This window comes from Bombina bombina, chromosome 1, assembly GCF_027579735.1.
Source record: "Bombina bombina isolate aBomBom1 chromosome 1, aBomBom1.pri, whole genome shotgun sequence".
Lineage (NCBI taxonomy): Eukaryota > Metazoa > Chordata > Amphibia > Anura > Bombinatoridae > Bombina > Bombina bombina.
This window is the reverse complement of record NC_069499.1, coordinates 200,797,588-200,815,702: the sequence shown is the minus strand read 5'-3', so window position 1 is coordinate 200,815,702 and position 18,115 is coordinate 200,797,588. Positions and strand designations below refer to the sequence as shown.

Genomic DNA, 18,115 nt, shown 5'->3' with positions numbered 1-18,115 from the left:
TATACATATATATTTATGTGTTAATATGTGTATATACAGTACATATATTCATATACATATATATTTATGTGTTAATATGTGTATATACAGTACATATATTCATATACATATATATTTTTAATTTGCTGCCCAATGCTGCATGAATTACCACCAGCACTGTGCTAGGTTCTTTCCCATTTCTCACGGCATGAGAACGAGGCTCCCATTGGAGCCTATAGAAGCATGCTCTCATGAGTGCAAGGCTTCCAAGCAATGTGAACGTGAGGTCATGTTCGCATTGTGTTTAACTTGTAATTTGCGTGCTCTGGTATTACTGAGTGGACTGCAAATATTGTGTTTATGAAACCGCAATTTTGCGCTACACTCATAATCTAGGCCATTATTTCATAAAAATATAATATTTTGTCAATTAAAAATAAAGTAATGTAATGCACAAGTTTTATTTTTTTTATATTACTACTCAAGATATGCAGCTTGTCAAGGGACTGACTCTTCAATCACAGCGGAACTCAACTGGCTAATTGTGCAATTTCGCTGTACCGACCTATCCCCTCTTTCTCACATTCAGTTATATGCAAACATGGCTATTCTCTGTTTCCAATCAGATTCTGTACCTGGGTATTTATAAAAGGGCCACTTAATTAAAATAAAAGTTTTATGATTCAGATAAAGCACACAATTTAGAAAAGCTTTCCAATATTCTTCCATTGTCAAAACATAAAATACTTCTTAGATGCATATTTTCTAAATTTCCAGTTCCTACTGAGCATGTGCAAAAGTGCACAGTATATATGTATATGCATTTTATGATTGGCTGATAGTTGTCCCATGATACCGGGGGCGAGGGGCTGGATTAAATGTCAAATTTGCTAGAAAATATTCTATGGGGCCGAATAAACAATGTGCAGGTGGACATGATCCGCTGTAGGGGATTATGTCCGCCGCACATCGATAAATGCCTATAGCATACGCTGTCGGCATTTATCATTGCACAAGCATTTCACTAGAAATGCTTGTGCAATGCTGCCCTCTGCAGATTCCCGGCCAATAGGCCGCTAGCAGGGGGTGTTAATCAACCTGATCGTATGTGATCGGGCGGATTGCTGATGTGGCATATGGTTTAAGGAGACCGCTGCTTCTTAACTCCTGTTTCCGGAGAGCCTAACGGCTCACGCGGAAACAGCTGCATACCGCTCCATATGGAGCTTGATAAATCAGCCCCTATAGCTAATTTCAAGTGCAAAGTACGTGCTTTTTATTGTGTATTTGTCAATTATTCAATTCTGTTGTATTTAGTCATCTAAACTAAATCACACAAACAAACTGTTACTGTAAGTAGCAAGAAAATATAAAGGCCATAAGAGGCCATAAGAGCAACTTACATGTAAGCCATGGCCTGCATATGTGTAACATAAATTGAGTTCCTAGGAAAAGGAAAAACAATTAGGCAAAATAATTACAATAATGATACAGCACCCGAATATTAAAAGAGAAATTGTAAGAAACCTGCCTCATACAGTGAGTGTGAATTACAATAACATGCACTTAACATGTATAGGTGTCGTCCACATCATTGCCTCCACCCTAAATGTCACTGTAAACACAATACTGGATTATGTGTCTTTATGCAAACTCATAGGTGTGCAATGCTTGTTCAGTCAGCTTAACTCATCATTATGACATGATGAGGAAAAGATGAGAACTGAAAATAATAATGGGAGGGATCACTGCTGTCTACGGAGATGTCGAGCTTGGTGTACAATAATAAAAATAAGTGTCAGAGGAACAAGAAAGCAGACAAAGGCTCACTGACTATAGCTGGACTTGTTTTTACCTGTATAAGACTTCAGTTTCAGGAAGATGAGAAGGGCATCAGGTTCTGCTTGCTATCAGGTATATACATCCATATTTTATAGACAGATATCAGAGATAAGGGCAAAAGTGATATTATGTAAAGCCTCTTCATTATAGAATATGTTTGTACTATATTTGTGCGTTTGTTGTCTTATTGTCACAGATCTTGCTTTTTTAAACATAGCTATTGCTAAATATACTTAATATTGGGAGCTATGGATTATTTGAGGGGTATATATGCTGATTAAATATATGGACAGAAATAGACAGATAGATAGAGACAGACAGATAGATAGATAGATAGCTAAAAACATATTGTACCTTATAATTTAAAGGGACAGTCTACCATAGAATTGTTATTGTTTTAAAAGATAGCTAATCCCTTTATTACCCATTACCCAGTTTTGCATAACCAACACAGTTATATTAATATACTTTTTACCTCTGTGATTACCTTGTATCTAGGAACCTTCTTCCAGCCCCCTGATCACATGACTGTGACTGTTTATTATCTATTGTCTTAAATTTAGCATTGTTTTGTGCTAGATCTTAAATAACCCCCTGTGTCTGAACACAGTGTAATCTATATGGCCCACGTGTACTTTCTGTCTCTTTGTGTTGAAAAGAGATTTAAAAAGCATGTGATAAGAGGCAGCCCTCAAAGGCTTAGAAATTAGCATATGAGCCTACCTATGTTTAGTTTAAACTAAGAATACCAAGAGAAAAAAAAGCAAATTTGACGATAAAAGTAAATTGGAAAGTTGATTAAAATTACATGTCCTATCTAAATAATGAAAGTTTAATTTTGACTAGACTGTCCCTTTAAGAAAAGAAAAAGATAACACCTGAACTCACAAAACATGGAACTTTTATTAATTAAACTGGTTAAAAATAACTTTAGATATTATACAGTGAGGCCTGAACACTATTCAAATATGTTAAAAAACTGAATTTTGTGGTTTATGTAATTCAACAGTCATGACCTTGTAAAAACAAATTTTCTATGTTTCAAGCTTTCTTTTAAGTTTAAGTTTTCTTTTTTCCTAAATTCACATATCAATATAAAAATAAAATCTCCTAGTTTAATCAAAAGTAAAAAAAAAAATAGCTCAGCTTTGATATTGCAGGGCGCACTATTAATCTTGCAGGATCGCGCTCACAATAGTGCTCAGTCTGGTATTAAGTGTTTGGATATTAAAAAAAAAGAACCTTAATTACATAATTACCCTAAATTTTATGAAATTTATAATTGCATAAATGGCATGATTAATTCGTTAAGAGACAAGACTTAAATTTTAAAATAGATATGTGCAAAAATTGAATTTTTGTTATTCGTTTGACAAAGCAATAATGAAGTTGAAATATTATCTGAGATTCCTTACTGTAACAAAATGAATGAACAAATGCAACTTCCATTTATTTATTTGCCCTATCGAGTAGATAGAGAAATGTATAAACAAATAAATGAGCAAATGTTGTCTAATTTAAACACATTAGACAGTCATGATGAATACTGATATAATTAGCTGTTGGGTTTAATTTGATTTTGCCTCTAAGTAGGTCTGACCTGTGTGGATAAAAACAGTTTAGTAAATCCAGTTAGTTTTCATGTGTTTACCCAAATAAAGAGTAAGAAAAACTATGTTAGAGTTATAAATTATAATGTATACTTAGTTTGTGTGGTTTAAAGGGAAGTGTTACTCATATTCTGTATCAGTTGAAAGTATTGCAGCTTATGTGTATAAAGCTAACAAGTTAATAGAGTTTCCCCAGTAACTGCATGTAATCGCAGAGCAACTATAAGTATCCAATCCAGTTGCTTGTCCTGAGACTTTCAAATGAGTGTGTATCTATCATGTGGAGACACATTCACTTTCTTTTGCTTGTCAATTCAATGTTTTTCATGAGACTATGGTAAAACCTCACAAGTTAACAGCAAAGCAAAGTGTGAATTAAGCACAGGTGGGTTTTTTTGTTTACCATGAATATTGAAGTAGGAAGAGGAAGTAAATAGTAACTGCCCATAGAGTGACTCTGGTGACTTAATCTAAGTTTTAAAGAAAGAAAGACTCAGGTAAACATTTTTATTGTCACAGTATGTTCAGGGATAAAGGAACATTTATGTTGAGTAACATGTCCCTTTTAATTACTTGGAATGTCATACATTTTACTTGACTGTAAGCTTAAAGGGACATTAAACCCAAATTTTTTCTTTCATGATTTAGATAGAGAATACCATTTTAAACAACTTTCTAATTTACTTCAATTATCTAATTTGCTTCATTTTCTTGATATTCTTTCCTGAAAAGCATATCTAGATAGGCTCAGTAGCTTCTGATTGGTAGCTGCACATAGATGCCTCATGTGATTGGCTCCCCAATGTGCATTGTTATTTCTTTAACAAAGGATATCTAAAGATTGCAGCAAATTAGATAATAGAAGTAAATTGGAATGTTGTTTAAAATTGTATTCTCTATCTGAATCGTGAAAGAATTTTTTTGGGTTTAATGGCCCTTTAAAGGGACATTATACACTCAATTTTTCTTTGCATAAATGTTTTGTAGATGATCCATTTATATAGCTTATATAGCTTTTTTTTTATAGGTTTGCTTATTTTTAAATAACATTGCACTGATTTTCAGACTCCTATCCAAGCCCCATGCAGAGGAAGGGGGAGGGTGGGAGTGTCTGAATATTTCCTACTTGCAATGGGTGTTCTAGCTAATCCTTTTAACAGAGCTAAACTGGGAGCTTCTATGTAAGTTTTTAAACTGTTTTATACTGGATTTTTATATCAGTATCTGTACATATTATTCTTTATAGTAGTGTCTATTACATGCAGTTAAATGAAAATTGGTGTATACTGTCCCTTTAACTACAGTATTGGCACATTCACATAAGTTGTCACACTCAGTTGGGATCTCAATTATCATAATTCTATGTTCATCCTTTTACCACAAGTATGCCACCTCCCCTTCTTGTTGCTAATATTATTAATCATTTAATTGCTCTGTGAAATAGTTAACTTACTGTATCACATATCTTATTATTTGTCCCAAATGTTGAAATCATTTTATAGACTCTTTCATTTTCATATACATATTCATAGGTCTAAGAAGCCTAATGCAACACTTGACTCATAAAACCTAGGTAAACAATTTATATCACAATAATTAAATTTAACAAACTTACCTGTAATTACACATACCATTTATTCTCCATTTGTTGCTTCCCCATTCTAATTCCATATACCCACATCTCATACTGAATTTTGTTGATCAATGATAAATTCTGGCTTCATCCAATTGCATGCACTCTTTAGCGTCCAGCTCATGTGGCACACAATGATTGGATTAAGCCGGATTCGTCATCGATCAATAAAACACAGTTTGAGATGCGAGCGGTGGAACAGCGGGATGTTTGCCCCTGTTTTTAAGATTCATTTTATATACACTGTCTTAAAGACATTACAATCACTTTAAAGGGACATGAAACTCAAACAAATTATTTCATGATTCAGATAGAGAATATAATTTTAAACAACTTTCTAATTTACTTCTATTATCTAATTTGTTTCATTTGTTGAAGGAGCAGAAATGGTTTTTGAACACATGGGTGAGCCAATGACAGTTGGTATATATATGCAGTTACCAATCAGCAGCTAGAACCTAGTTTTTTTGCTGCTCCTGAGCTTACCTAAATAAACCTTTCAGCAAAGGATAACAAGAGAAGGAAGCAAATTAAATAATAGAAGAAAAAATTGGAAAGTTGTTTAAAATTGAATTATCTATCTGAATCATGAAAGAAAAATTTTGGGTTTCATGTCCCTTTAAGGTTCATTGTAAGCCTTACTGAAAAAAAAACTAATTAAAAGAGAAAAATAAAATTCCTCTATTAAACAGTTCATACTTACATATAAACATAATGAAAACTTGAAAACAGTTAAAGAAAAATAATCGAAAGTTAAGAACAAGACAACCTTTTAATCTTTAAACTAGCTAAACCCGCCTCTACACCGTCCAAGAACACCCATGGACACCTCCTGGAGATGCCTTTAATTCTATCTAGTGAGAGTTATCTACAACCATTTATATAAATTTCTTTATAACAGCATTTCCTTAAAGTGACACTAAACCCACATTTTTTATTTAATGATTCAGATAGAGCATGCTGTTTTAAGCAACTTTCTAATTTACTCCTACTATCAATTTTTATTCGTTCTCTTGCTATCTTTATTTAAAAAGTAGGAATTTAAAACTTAGTAGCCGGCCCATTTTAGGTTCAGCACCATGGATAGTGCTTGCTTATTGGTGCATACAGTTAGCAAACCAATTAACAAGCATAACCCAGGTTCTCAAACAAAAATGGGCCGGCTCTTAAGCTTTACATTCCTGCTTTTTAAATAAAGATCGCAAGAGAATGAAGAAAAATTGACAATTGGAGTAAATTAGAAAGTTGCTTAAAATGGCATTTTCCATCTGAATCATTAAAGAAAAATATTAGGTTTAGTGTCCCTTTAAGTCTTGGTGGTTGTAATTATAGTGATATAAAACCCCTTTTTTTCTTTAATAATTCAGATAGAGCATACATCGCTTGTTGTTAAAGCATGCAATTTTAAGCAACTTTCTAAATTACTCCTATTATCATTTTTTCTTCATTCTCTTGCGATCTTGAAAAGGCAGGAATGTAAGCATAGGAGCTGGCCCGTTTTTGGTTCAGCACCCTGGATAGCGCTTGCTGATTGGTGGGGGTGGTGGCTACATTTAGTGACATAAAACCCAAAAATGTTCGTTCATGATTCAGACAGAGCATACAATTTAAAAAAAATAATAATTTACTTCTATTATCTAATTTGCTTTTTTCTCTTGGCATCCTTTGTTAAAGGCATACCTAGGTAGTCTCAGGAGCTGGGAGTTAACTGCTGAATGCTGGCTGCACAAATATACCTCTCATCATTGGCTTATTGATGTGTTCAGTTAGCACCTAGTAGGGCATTACTGCTCCTTTATTAAGGATACCAAGAGAATTAAGGAAATTGATAATAGAAGTAAATTGGAAATAAATTGGAAAGTTGTTTAAAATTGCATGCTGTATCTGAATCCCGAAAAAATAATAATTTGGGTTTCATGTCCCTTTAATTGTGTGAATTTGACTAGAGTGTGTTACACAACTTTGGGCAAGATTACATATGCAGCGTCACCTGCTACCGGCTTCTACGCGGTTTTGGTATCACAATAATTATTAATATTATGATCAAACCTTTAATCAGAAAAGTATTTGTCTATTCTAGTGATATACCTGCAGGACCCAGACACCTGGGGCTCCATTACATATGCAGCGTCGCCCGCCCACATATCCTATTAAATGTATTAACCCCTAATCTGCTGCCGCAAACGTCGCCGCCACTATAATAAAGTTATTAACCCCTAAACCTAAGTCTAACCCTAACACCCCCTAACTTAAACATTATTTAAATAAATCTAAATAAAATTAATATTATTAACTAAATTATTATTTAAATTATCTAAAACAAAATACTTACCTATAAAATAAACCCTAAGATAGCTACAATATAATTAACAATTACATTGTAGCTATTTTAGGATTTATTTTTATTTTACAGACAACTTTGTATTTATTTTAACTAGGTACAATAGCTATTAAATAGTTAATAACTATTTAATAGCTACCTAGTTAAAATAATTACAAATTTACCTGTAAAATAAAACCTAACCTAAGTTACAATTACACCTAACAATACACTATCATTAAATTAATTAAATAAATTAACTACAATTACCTAAAATTAAATGCAATTAAATAAAATAAACTATAGTACAAAAAAACAACACTAAATTAAAGAAAATAAAAAAAATTACAAGAAGTTTAAACTAATTACACCTAATCTAAGCCCCCTAATAAAATAAAAAAGCCCCCCAAAATAATAAAATTCTCTACCCTATACTAAATTACAAATAGCCCTTAAAAGGGCTTTTTGCGGGGCATTGCTCCAAAGTAATCAGTTCTTTTACCTGTAAAAAAAGAAATACAACCCTCCCCCCAACATTAAAACCCACCACCCACACCCAACCTTACTCTAAAACCCACCCAATCACCCATTAAAAAAACCTAACACTACCCCATTGAAGATCACCCTACCTTGACCCGGATGAAGTCTTCATCCGATCCGGGCACAAGTGGTCCTCCAGCCGGGCAGAAGTCTTCATCCGATCCGGGCCGAAGAGGTCCTCCATCCGGGCAGAATTCTTCATCCAAACGGCATCTTCTATATTCTTCCATCCGACGAGGAGCAGGTCCATCTTGAAGACATCCGATGCGGAGCATCCTTCCTGGCCGACGGACTAACGACGAATGAAGGTTCCTTTAAATGACATCATCCAAGATGGCGTCCCTTGAATTCCGATTGGCTGATAGGATTCTATCAGCTAATCGGAATTAAGGTAGGACAAATCCTATTGGCTGATGCAATCAGCCAATCAGATTGACATCGCATTCTATTGGCTGTTCCAATCAGCCAATAGAATGCAAGCTCAATCCTATTGGCTGATTGGATCAGCCAATCGGATTGAACTTCAATCCGATTGGCTGATTGCATCAGCCAATAGGATTTTTCCTACCTTAATTCCGATTGGCTGATAGAATTCTATCAGCCAATCGGAATTCAAGGGACGCCATCTTGGATGACGTCATTTAAAGGAACCTTCATTCGTCGTTAGTCCGTCGACCAGGAAGGATGCTCCGCGTCGGATGTCTTCAAGATGGACCCGCTCCTCGTCGGATGGAAGAAGATAGAAGATGCCGCTTGGATGAAGAATTCTGCCTGGATGGAGGACCTCTTCTGCCCGGATCGGATGAAGACTTCTGCCCGGCTGGAGGACCACTTGTGCCCGGATCGGATGAAGACTTCTGCCCGGCTGGGTGAAGACAGCTCAAAGTAGGGTGATCTTCAATGGGGTAGTGTTAGGTTTTTTTTTTAAGGGGGGATTGGGTGGGTTTTAGAGTAAGGTTGGGTGTGGGTGGTGGGTTTTAATGTTGGGGGGGTTGTATTTCTTTTTCTACAGGTAAAAGAGCTGATTACTTTGGGGCAATGCCCCGCAAATAGCCCTTTTAAGGGCTATTTGTAATTTAGTATAGGGTAGGGAATTTTATTATTTTGGGGGCTTTTTTATTTTATTGGGGGCTTAGATTAGGTTAATTAGTTTAAACTTCTTGTAATTTTTTTTTATTTTCTGTAATTTAGTGTTTGTTTGTTTTTGTGCTATAGTTTATTTTATTTATTGTATTTAATTTTAGGTAATTGTAGTTAATTTATTTAATTAATTTCATGATGGTGTAGTGTTATGTGTAATTGTAACTTAGGTTAGGTTTTATTTTACAGGTACATTTGTAATTATTTTAACTAGGTAGCTATTAAATAGTTATTAACTATTTAATAGCTATTGTTCCTAGTTAAAATAAGTACAAAGTTGCCTGTAAAATAAAAATAAATCCTAAAATAGCTACAATGTAATTATTAATTATATTGTAGCTATCTTAGGGTTTATTTTATAGGTAAGTATTTAGTTTTAAATAAGAATAATTTAGTTAATAATATTAATTTTATTTAGATTTATTTAAATAATATTTAAGTTAGGGGGTGTTAGGGTTAGACTTAGGTTTAGGGGTTAATAACTTTATTATAGGGGTGGCGACGTTGGAGGCGGCGGCAGATTAGGGGTTAATACATTTAATAACCTATGTGGGCTATGTCGGTTTAGGGGTTAATACTTAAATAGGTTAATTGCGTTGTGGGCTATGGCGGTTTAGGGGTTAATAATTAGGCTTATTGCATTGTGGGGGGTTGTCGGTCTAGGGGTTAATACATTTATTATTAGTAGTGAGAGGGGGGATTGCGGATATAGGGGGGTTTGTTGGGCTATTTTTGGGAGGCGTGTTAGACTGTTACAGGAGATTTGATATTTCCTTTACTTTTCGAAGGCGCCGGCAGTTTCTAAAGTGCAGTAAGTCACTAGCGACTACAGAAACTTGTAGTTATGCTCATTTCTGACCATCGCTAGTTTATCAGACTTACGGCACTTTAGGAACTGCCGGCGGGGTATATGTAATACCCCGATGTGCGAGGTGAAATTACGGGGGCGGCGCAAGTTCCCACGTTTGCGCTGTATAGGGGATCGCGCCCCTGATCTACTTTTTTATATCTTGAATAGGACTTTTTTGAAGAGTTCTCATCAGAAGAAACTTTAATTTTATGTTATTCTGTTTACTCTATCACCAACCAACCTGGTTAAAAATGCCACTGATAAGTTCTTAGTAATTGTCTTCCTCTTCTGATTTCTATATCCACAACTGTGTACCCACCAATAATATATATTAATAATAATTTAATACATATTAGGAAAAAGCAGCTGATTATGGAACCAACTTATCTATTTGTATGCAGTATAGATAACACACATTGAATTGTAAAAGTCATTTTAGTTCTGTTTTTTATAAAAAAAAAAATAGTTAAGAAAATTATAAATGGGAAATAATTAGCAATAAGCAATGATTTAACAAAGCACAGATCACTGATAGGGAATAATGATCAGTATGAGAATTTTCTTAAGAATTATATTTGTATAATAGCCAAAAATCAATAGTTATGTGATTAAATACTAATTAAATAACTATATTGATTTTTGTTGAGTTCTTTATTATAGCTGCCATACCTTATTTCCCTGATGTGTGTTTCATGGGCACAGCAATGTTTTTTTTACTGTAATATTTTTGGCTTCAGGGTTGTTTCAAAGTCGTATCATGTTTGGCATATTTGGAGAAACTGACTTGTTACTGGGATAGACACAGGTAGCCACTGTCATTTTGTTAGCAAACCTCTACAGAGGGAAGATATGAAAGTATAGGCTTATAATGTCTGCATTGTGCACTTCCAAACAGGGTTGTCACTACAGAGGGGCCTGGTTGGTCCTGGCACCTTGGGCATCATGTCTTGCCCCTCTGCGTGCCCCCCTGAGAAAAGACTCACAGTTTAAGAACATTTTTGTAATTTGTCTTTATATTATGGTGGCATATTGGTATTTCCAATATGGCCACCACAATTTTGCTGTATAGAGAAACCTGCCAATATACATAGGTACAGGAAGGCTGCACAAGTGCATTCCCTCTGGCATAAAGTAACTTAGAACAAAGGATGACTCATAGTCAAAAAGAATCATCTCCTCTTTGTCTTATGTGGCGCCAGGCTCAGCTTCTGGAAATGACTAGAAAGAGCGTTGCTAAAATGGAGCGTACTGCACTGCGTTTCCCTGGGGCCTAGTGAGGTCTACTTGCGCCCCAGCTTCAAATTCTTAACATGGGAAAATCCATATTTTTCAGTTTAAATTACAGTAAAGTAAGACAAAATAAATTATGAAAATATGCTGTTTGTTTTTGTGTTTTACCACACGTAATTTCAACATTTTATGTTAAAGTGTCAGAGTATTTAATGTCTAAATCTATCAAATAAAAAAAATAAAAAACATTCACAGATTTACTCACATATAGGTCACATATAGGTGTAATTTCCACTGTTTTTGCAAACTGTGTAAACTGGTGGTAATATACCGACATGAAACCCAAAATTTTACAAAACAGTAACATGTAACAGAGTAGACTTGATGGGCCTTTTTTGTTAATATATACCGTCAAATTTTATGTTTCTAAAACAACATAAAGGCCTAATAAAATTATATATATATATATATATATATATATATATATATATATATACTCAGTATATATATATATATATATATATAAAACAACAGCAATTGAATATGTTACTAATATTTACGGACGAGAAAGCGTTTAAAGGGACAGTCAAGTCCTAAATAAACTTTCATGATTCAAATAGGGCATGTAACTTTGTAATTTACTTTTATCACCAATTTTGCTTTGTTCTCTAGGTATTCTTAGTTGAAAGCTAAACCTAGGTTGGCGCATATGCTAATTTCTTAGACCTTGAAGGCTGCCTCTAATCTAAATGCATTTTGACCACTAGAGGGTGTTAGTTCATGTGTATCATATAGATAACACTGAGCTCACGCACGTGAAGTTACCTAGGAGTTAGAACTGATTGGCTAAATTGCAAGTCTGTCAAAAGAATTGAAATAAAGTGGCAGTTTGCAGAGGCTTAGATACAAGGTAATTACAGAGGTAAACAAACAAAAGTTCAGGAGCCGCAACAAAAGGGAAATTCAGCTTTATTCCATAAAAACAGAAGTGATACAAAAATAGACAAAAGACATGCCCTTTAGTATGTAGTTCAGCTTACGCGTTTCAGCATGTTTGCCGTACTCATAGCTTACTCTTCCCTTGTAACTATTGGGCTTGATAAAGGGTGTAAAAACATTCAATTGGCTAAAGGACACTTTGCAGGATTAACTCCTTCATCACTAATTAACCTATTACAGGTCTGACAAATCTATTGTGCAATGTCAATTTCATACCTTATTAAGTATTATCACTGTTCATATCAATAAGATTCCACTCAAAAGGTTTTGTAACTGGGATAAGATGGCAATCCATCCAAATAGTAATTCACCTAGATAAGGGCCTCATCTAATTACAGAGGTAAAACGTGTGTTATTATAACTGTGTTGGTTGTGCAAAACTGGGGAATGGGTAATAAAGGGATTATCTATCTTTTTAAACAACACAAATTCTGGTGTTGACTGTCCCTTTAAATTGATATTAAAACAAGAATCAGTTGTTCACTGGCTAATTCACAGAGCTCTCGGCAACATGGCTGACTGGAAAATATTAAAGGGACATTATAGACTAGATTTTTTTTGCATACATGTTTTGTAGATGATCCATTTATATACCCATACATGTTTTTCTTTGTTGGTAAAAATCTATAGTTCTGCTTATTTTTAAATAACATTGTGCTGATTTTCACACTCCTAAACAAGCCCCAAAATTTTAGAAGTAGACTGTTGTCTACCTACTTCAGTTTGCTCCTGTTTGTGTAAAGGGTCTTTTCATATGCAGAGTAAGGGGGTGAGTGTCTGCTCTTTTTGCATACAGCTCAATTCAGTGGTTGTCGCAGACTAACCTTTTCAACAGTGCTAAACTGGGAGCTTCTAAGTAAGTTTTTAAGAGGCTTTATACTGGATTTTTAGATCAGTATCTGTGCATATTCTTCTTTATAGTAGTGTCTATTACATGCAGATATATGAAAATTGGTGTATACTGTCACTTTAAATGTTTGTTGTTTTTTATGTTTAAGCTTTCACGAATGCTCTCATCACGTGTTAAAGGAACAAGAAACCCATGTTTTTTTTTCTTTCATGATTACGACAGAACATACAATTTAAAAAATGTCTAATTTATTTCTATTATCAGATTTGCTTTGTGCTCATGGTATTGTTTGGAATTATTTGTGGAAGAGCATACCTAGGGAGGTAGCATACACTTGTTTGGGGCATTACATAGAGGGAAACAATCTAATGCTCTTGCAAATGTATTACATTGTGAAAAGTATTCAATCATTAAAAAAAAATGTGGGTTTCATGTCCCTTTAAAGGGACAGTCTACAATAGAATTTTTATTGTTTTAAAATATAGATAATCCCTTTATTATCCATTCCCCAGTTTTGCATAACCAACACAGTTATATTAATATACTTTTTACCTCTACGATTACCTTGTATCTAAACATCTTCTGACAGCCCCCTGATCACATGACTGTGACTGTTTATTATCTAATGACTTGCATTTAGTATTGTCTTGTGCTAAATCTTAAATAACTTCTCGGGCATAAACACAATCTGATAGATTATGAGTCTTGCGTTAGCCTTAAAAAGCAGCGTTGAGAGATCCCAACGCTGATTTTTAATGCCCGTTGGTATTACGAGTCTTGAAGGTACAGGTGTACCGCTCACTTTTTTGGCCAGACTCGAAAATACTGCAAATCCACTTACGTCAATTGCGTATCCTATTTTTTCAATGGGACTTGCATAGCGCCGGTATTACGAGTCTTCCAAAAAGTGAGCAGTAGACCCTCTCCTGTCAAGCCTGGTACGGCATTTTAAAGTCAGTAGTTAAGAGTTTTATGGTCTAACGCCGTAGCATAAAACTCTTAACTAAAGTGCTAAAAAGTACACTAACACCCATAAACTACTTATTAACCCCTAAACCGAGGCACCCCCACATCGCAAACACTAAAATAAAAAATAAAAAATGTAAACTTCTTTTTATTAAGAAAAGCTGAGGTTTACAGCATACAAGTGAATACAAACAAAACAATCAGTGCTATTAAAAGTAATTTCAAATAGACATTGTCAAAGAGCACTTGTTGCAACAAGTATGTAAAATATAAGGCGTTCATTTCAAAGACACTTTTCCAAGAGAATATCGATCTACGACATAACTATTAAAATAAAAATTTTAACCCCTAATCTGCCGAACCGGACATCGCCGCCACTATAATAAATATATGAACCCCTAAACCACCGCACTCCCGCATCGCAAACACTAGTTAAATTTTATTAACCCCTTATCTGCCGTTCCTAACATCACCGACACCTACCTACAGTTATTAACCCCTAATCTGCCGCCCCCAAAGTCGCTGCCACTATATTAAAGTTATTAACCCCTAAATCTAAGTCTAACCCTAACCCTAACACCCCCTAACTTAAATATAATTTAAATAAATCTAATAGGATTTTCCTACCTTAATTCCGATTGGCTGATAGAATTCTATCAGCTAATTGGAATTGAAGGGACGCCATCTTGGATGAGGTCACTTAAAGGAACCTTCATTCGTCGGTTAGTCGTCGGCCAGGAAGGATGCTCCTCGTCGGATGTCTTGAAGATGGACCTGCTCCACGCCGGATGGATGAAGATAGAAGATGCCATCTGGATGAAGACTTCTGCCCGTCTGGAGGACCTCTTCTTCCCGGCTTGAATGAAGACTTCTGCCCGTCTGGAGGACCACTTCGCCCGGCTTCGTTGAGGACTTTGGCACGGTTAGGTGAAGACTTCTCAAGGTAGGGTGATCTTCAAGGGGTAGTGTTAGGTTTTATTAAGGGGGGATTTGGGTGGGTTTTAGAGTAGGGTTGGGTGTGTGGGTGGTGGGTGGGTTTTAATGTTGGGGGGTATTGTACTTTTTTTATACAGGTAAAAGAGCTGATTACTTTGGGGCAATGCCCCACAAAAGGCCCTTTTAAGGGTTATTTGTAATTTAGTATAGGGTAGGGCTTTTATTATTTTGGGAGGATTTTATATATTTTATTAGGTGGATCAGATTAGGTGTAATTAGTTTAAAAAACTTGTAATTATTTTATTATTTTCTGTAATTTAGTGGGATTTTTTCCCATACTTTAGATAATTGTATTTAATTGTAGTTAATTTAGGGAATTAATATAATTATAGTGTAGTGTTAGGCGTAATTGTAGCTTAGTTTAGGTTTTATTTACAGGTAAATTTGTCTTTATTTTAACTAGGTAGCTATTAAATATTAAACTATTCTACCTAGTTAAAATAAATACAATGTTGCCTGTAAAATAAAAATAAACCCTAAGCTAGTTACAATGTAACTATTAATTATATTGTAGCTAGCTTAGGGTTTATTTTATAGGTAAGTATTTAGTTTTAAAAAGGAATAATTTAGTTAATTGTATTAATTTTATTTAGATTTATTAAAATTATATTTAAGTTAGGGGGGGTTATGGTTAGGGTTAGACTTAGGTTTAGGGTTTAATAACTTTAATATAGTGGTGGCGACGTTGTGGGCGGCAGATTAGGGGTTAATAAATTTAGTTAGGTTGCAGTGACATTGGGGGCGGCAGATTAGGGGTTAATAAATGTAATGTAGGGTTCGGCGATGTTGGGGGCAGCAGATTAGGGGTTAATAAGTATAATGTAGGTGGCGGCGGTGTACGGAGCGGCAGATTAGGGGTTAATAATATAATGCAGGTGTCTGCGATGTCGGGGGCGGAAGATTAGGGGTCAATAAGTGTAAGATTAGGGGTGTTTAGACTCGGGGTTCATGTTAGGGTGTTAGGTGTAGACATTAAAAGTATTTCCCCATAGGAATTAATGGGGCTGCGTTAGGAGCTGAATCGCTGCTTTTTTGCAGGTGTTAGTTTTTTTTTCAGCCGGCTCTCCCCCATTGATTACTATCGGGAAATCGTGCACGAGCACGTTTTACCTGGTCACCGCTACCATAAGCAGCGCTGGTATTGAGGTGAGATGTGGAGCTAAATTTTGCTCTCCGCTCACTTTTCTGCGGCTAACGCCGGGTTTGTAAAAACCCGTAATACCAGCGCTGTCTGTAGGTGAGCGGTGAGCATAAACTGCTCGTTAGCACCGCACCCCTGTTACCGCAAAATTCTTAATCTAGGCGAATGTTATCTATATGGCCCACATGAACTATCAGTCTCCTGTTGTGAAAAGCAAATAAAATAGCATGTGATTAAAGTGAAGGTCAATTTTCATGTGAAAATGCCCGTTTTTTTAAAAAAACGATTAAAAACAAGAGCACTTTCATTCATGAAAATTGACATTTCAGCCGTTTTTTTTAAATATACTTACCTTTTCTTCTTGAAGCCGCTCCAGTGCTTCACCAGCCCGTCGCAAGCCTCTTCATACGTCAGCAATGACGATTCTGGCATCCTCCAATCAAGGCTTCCCCCGGGGTAATCATTGTCTGAGGCAATGCCGTGATTGGAGGAAGCCGGTTTTGTAATTGCTGGGTAAGTAAACCAGGAAGAAGCAGGCGGGGCATCATTTCAGAACGGCGATCCAACGTTTCAGAAGAACAAGGTAATTATTTTTAAAATACGGTGCTATGTAAATTTTCATGAATGAAAGTGACCCTGTTTTTAATAGTTTTTTTAAAACCGGGCACTTTCACATGAAAATTGACTATAGAGCCTTTGAAACAGGCAGAAATGTAGAGGTTTAAATGTTATAAAGTTTATTAATATAACAATGTTGGTTGTGCAAAGCTGGGGAATGGGTAGTAAAGGCGTTATCTATCTTTTAAAACAATAACAATTTTAGTGTAGACTGTCCCTTTAAGTTAAAAATATTGCTCAAATAAAAATTTTGAACTATTAAACTGTTACTGAAATTAAAGCCATAAAAGTTAAACTTTCTTGATTCAGACAGAACATGCAATTTTAAACAACAATGAAATGTACTTCTATTATGAAATGTTTTGTTCTCTTGGTATCCTTTGTTGAAGAGTAAAACCAAGGTAGGATCAGCAGCAGCATTGCACTACTGAGAGCTAGCTGAACACATCTGCTGAGCCAGCAACATGTGAACACATCTGCTGAGCCAACAACATGAGGCATATATGTACAGTGGCCAATCACCAGCTAGCTCCCATAGTGCATTGCTGCTTCTGAGTCTACCTAACGAAGCAAATGTAATAATCTCAGTAGACTGGGAAGTTGTTTAAAATGGCATGTTCTGTTTGAATCATAAATGTTTCAATTTGAGTTCACTGCCCTGGAAGGTTCCTTTAAAATTGCAATAAAGTGTTTTAATGTTTAAATAACAGGTTAGTTAATAAACTAATCAAAATTTGAATAAAGTTAATTATTATACTGTACAAAATGATCTCAGATTATTAATTGCATTAATGTAATAAATTGTTATTTAAAGTTACTTGGAAAAAAAATCTGCATTCAAACATATTAGAAAGTAATCGTCAGTACTGAATTGATTAGCTGCCATGTTTTACTTTTTACTTGATCATGTATGTATTTTGTTTTTGTATAACAGATATCCTGTGCACCAGTATTCAAACACCTCACCTTGTCAGAGAGTTAGAATTGACTTGTATGACACAAATGATGTCTTCAGAAGCAATACACATCAGCATCAGCTCTCTGAGCGGCTGTGGTGTTTAAATACTGGTGCACAGCCCTCACAGGATATGTGAATATGCCCCAGAAAAACAGTAATTACTTTTTTACCTTTCTATCCCTTTAAACACATGTTGCTGTTGTATAGTATATTTATCTGAGCATCTTTACTGATCACACTGTGACTCTTTCTATGGAATAGCTTTAAAAAAAACCCACAAAAACAAACAAAAATCACCCCAGGTCGCATACAATTTGGGAATTCTGATAAATTGGGATGAGAGCCAAAGGGTAGTGTCTTACAAAATGGGTATCTGCTATTTTTTTCTACTGTTACTACTATGCTTTTCAATGCTGAAGGTTAGTACAAGGTAACTTATTTCT

The 18,115-nt window shown here is 35.1% G+C and overlaps 1 protein-coding gene across 1 annotated transcript in view; it reads left to right on the top strand.

Moving 5' to 3' along the window:
- The first annotated feature begins 1,721 nt into the window (after positions 1-1,721).
- The window catches only part of LOC128645074 (cytosolic phospholipase A2 delta-like), a 183,387-nt gene continuing 166,993 nt past the window's right edge, over positions 1,722-18,115 (top strand). The window contains exon 1 of the mRNA XM_053697830.1: positions 1,722-1,893. Coding sequence (XP_053553805.1) covers positions 1,861-1,893 — 33 coding nt within the window. The 5' untranslated portion in view covers positions 1,722-1,860. The remainder of the gene's footprint in view (positions 1,894-18,115) is intronic.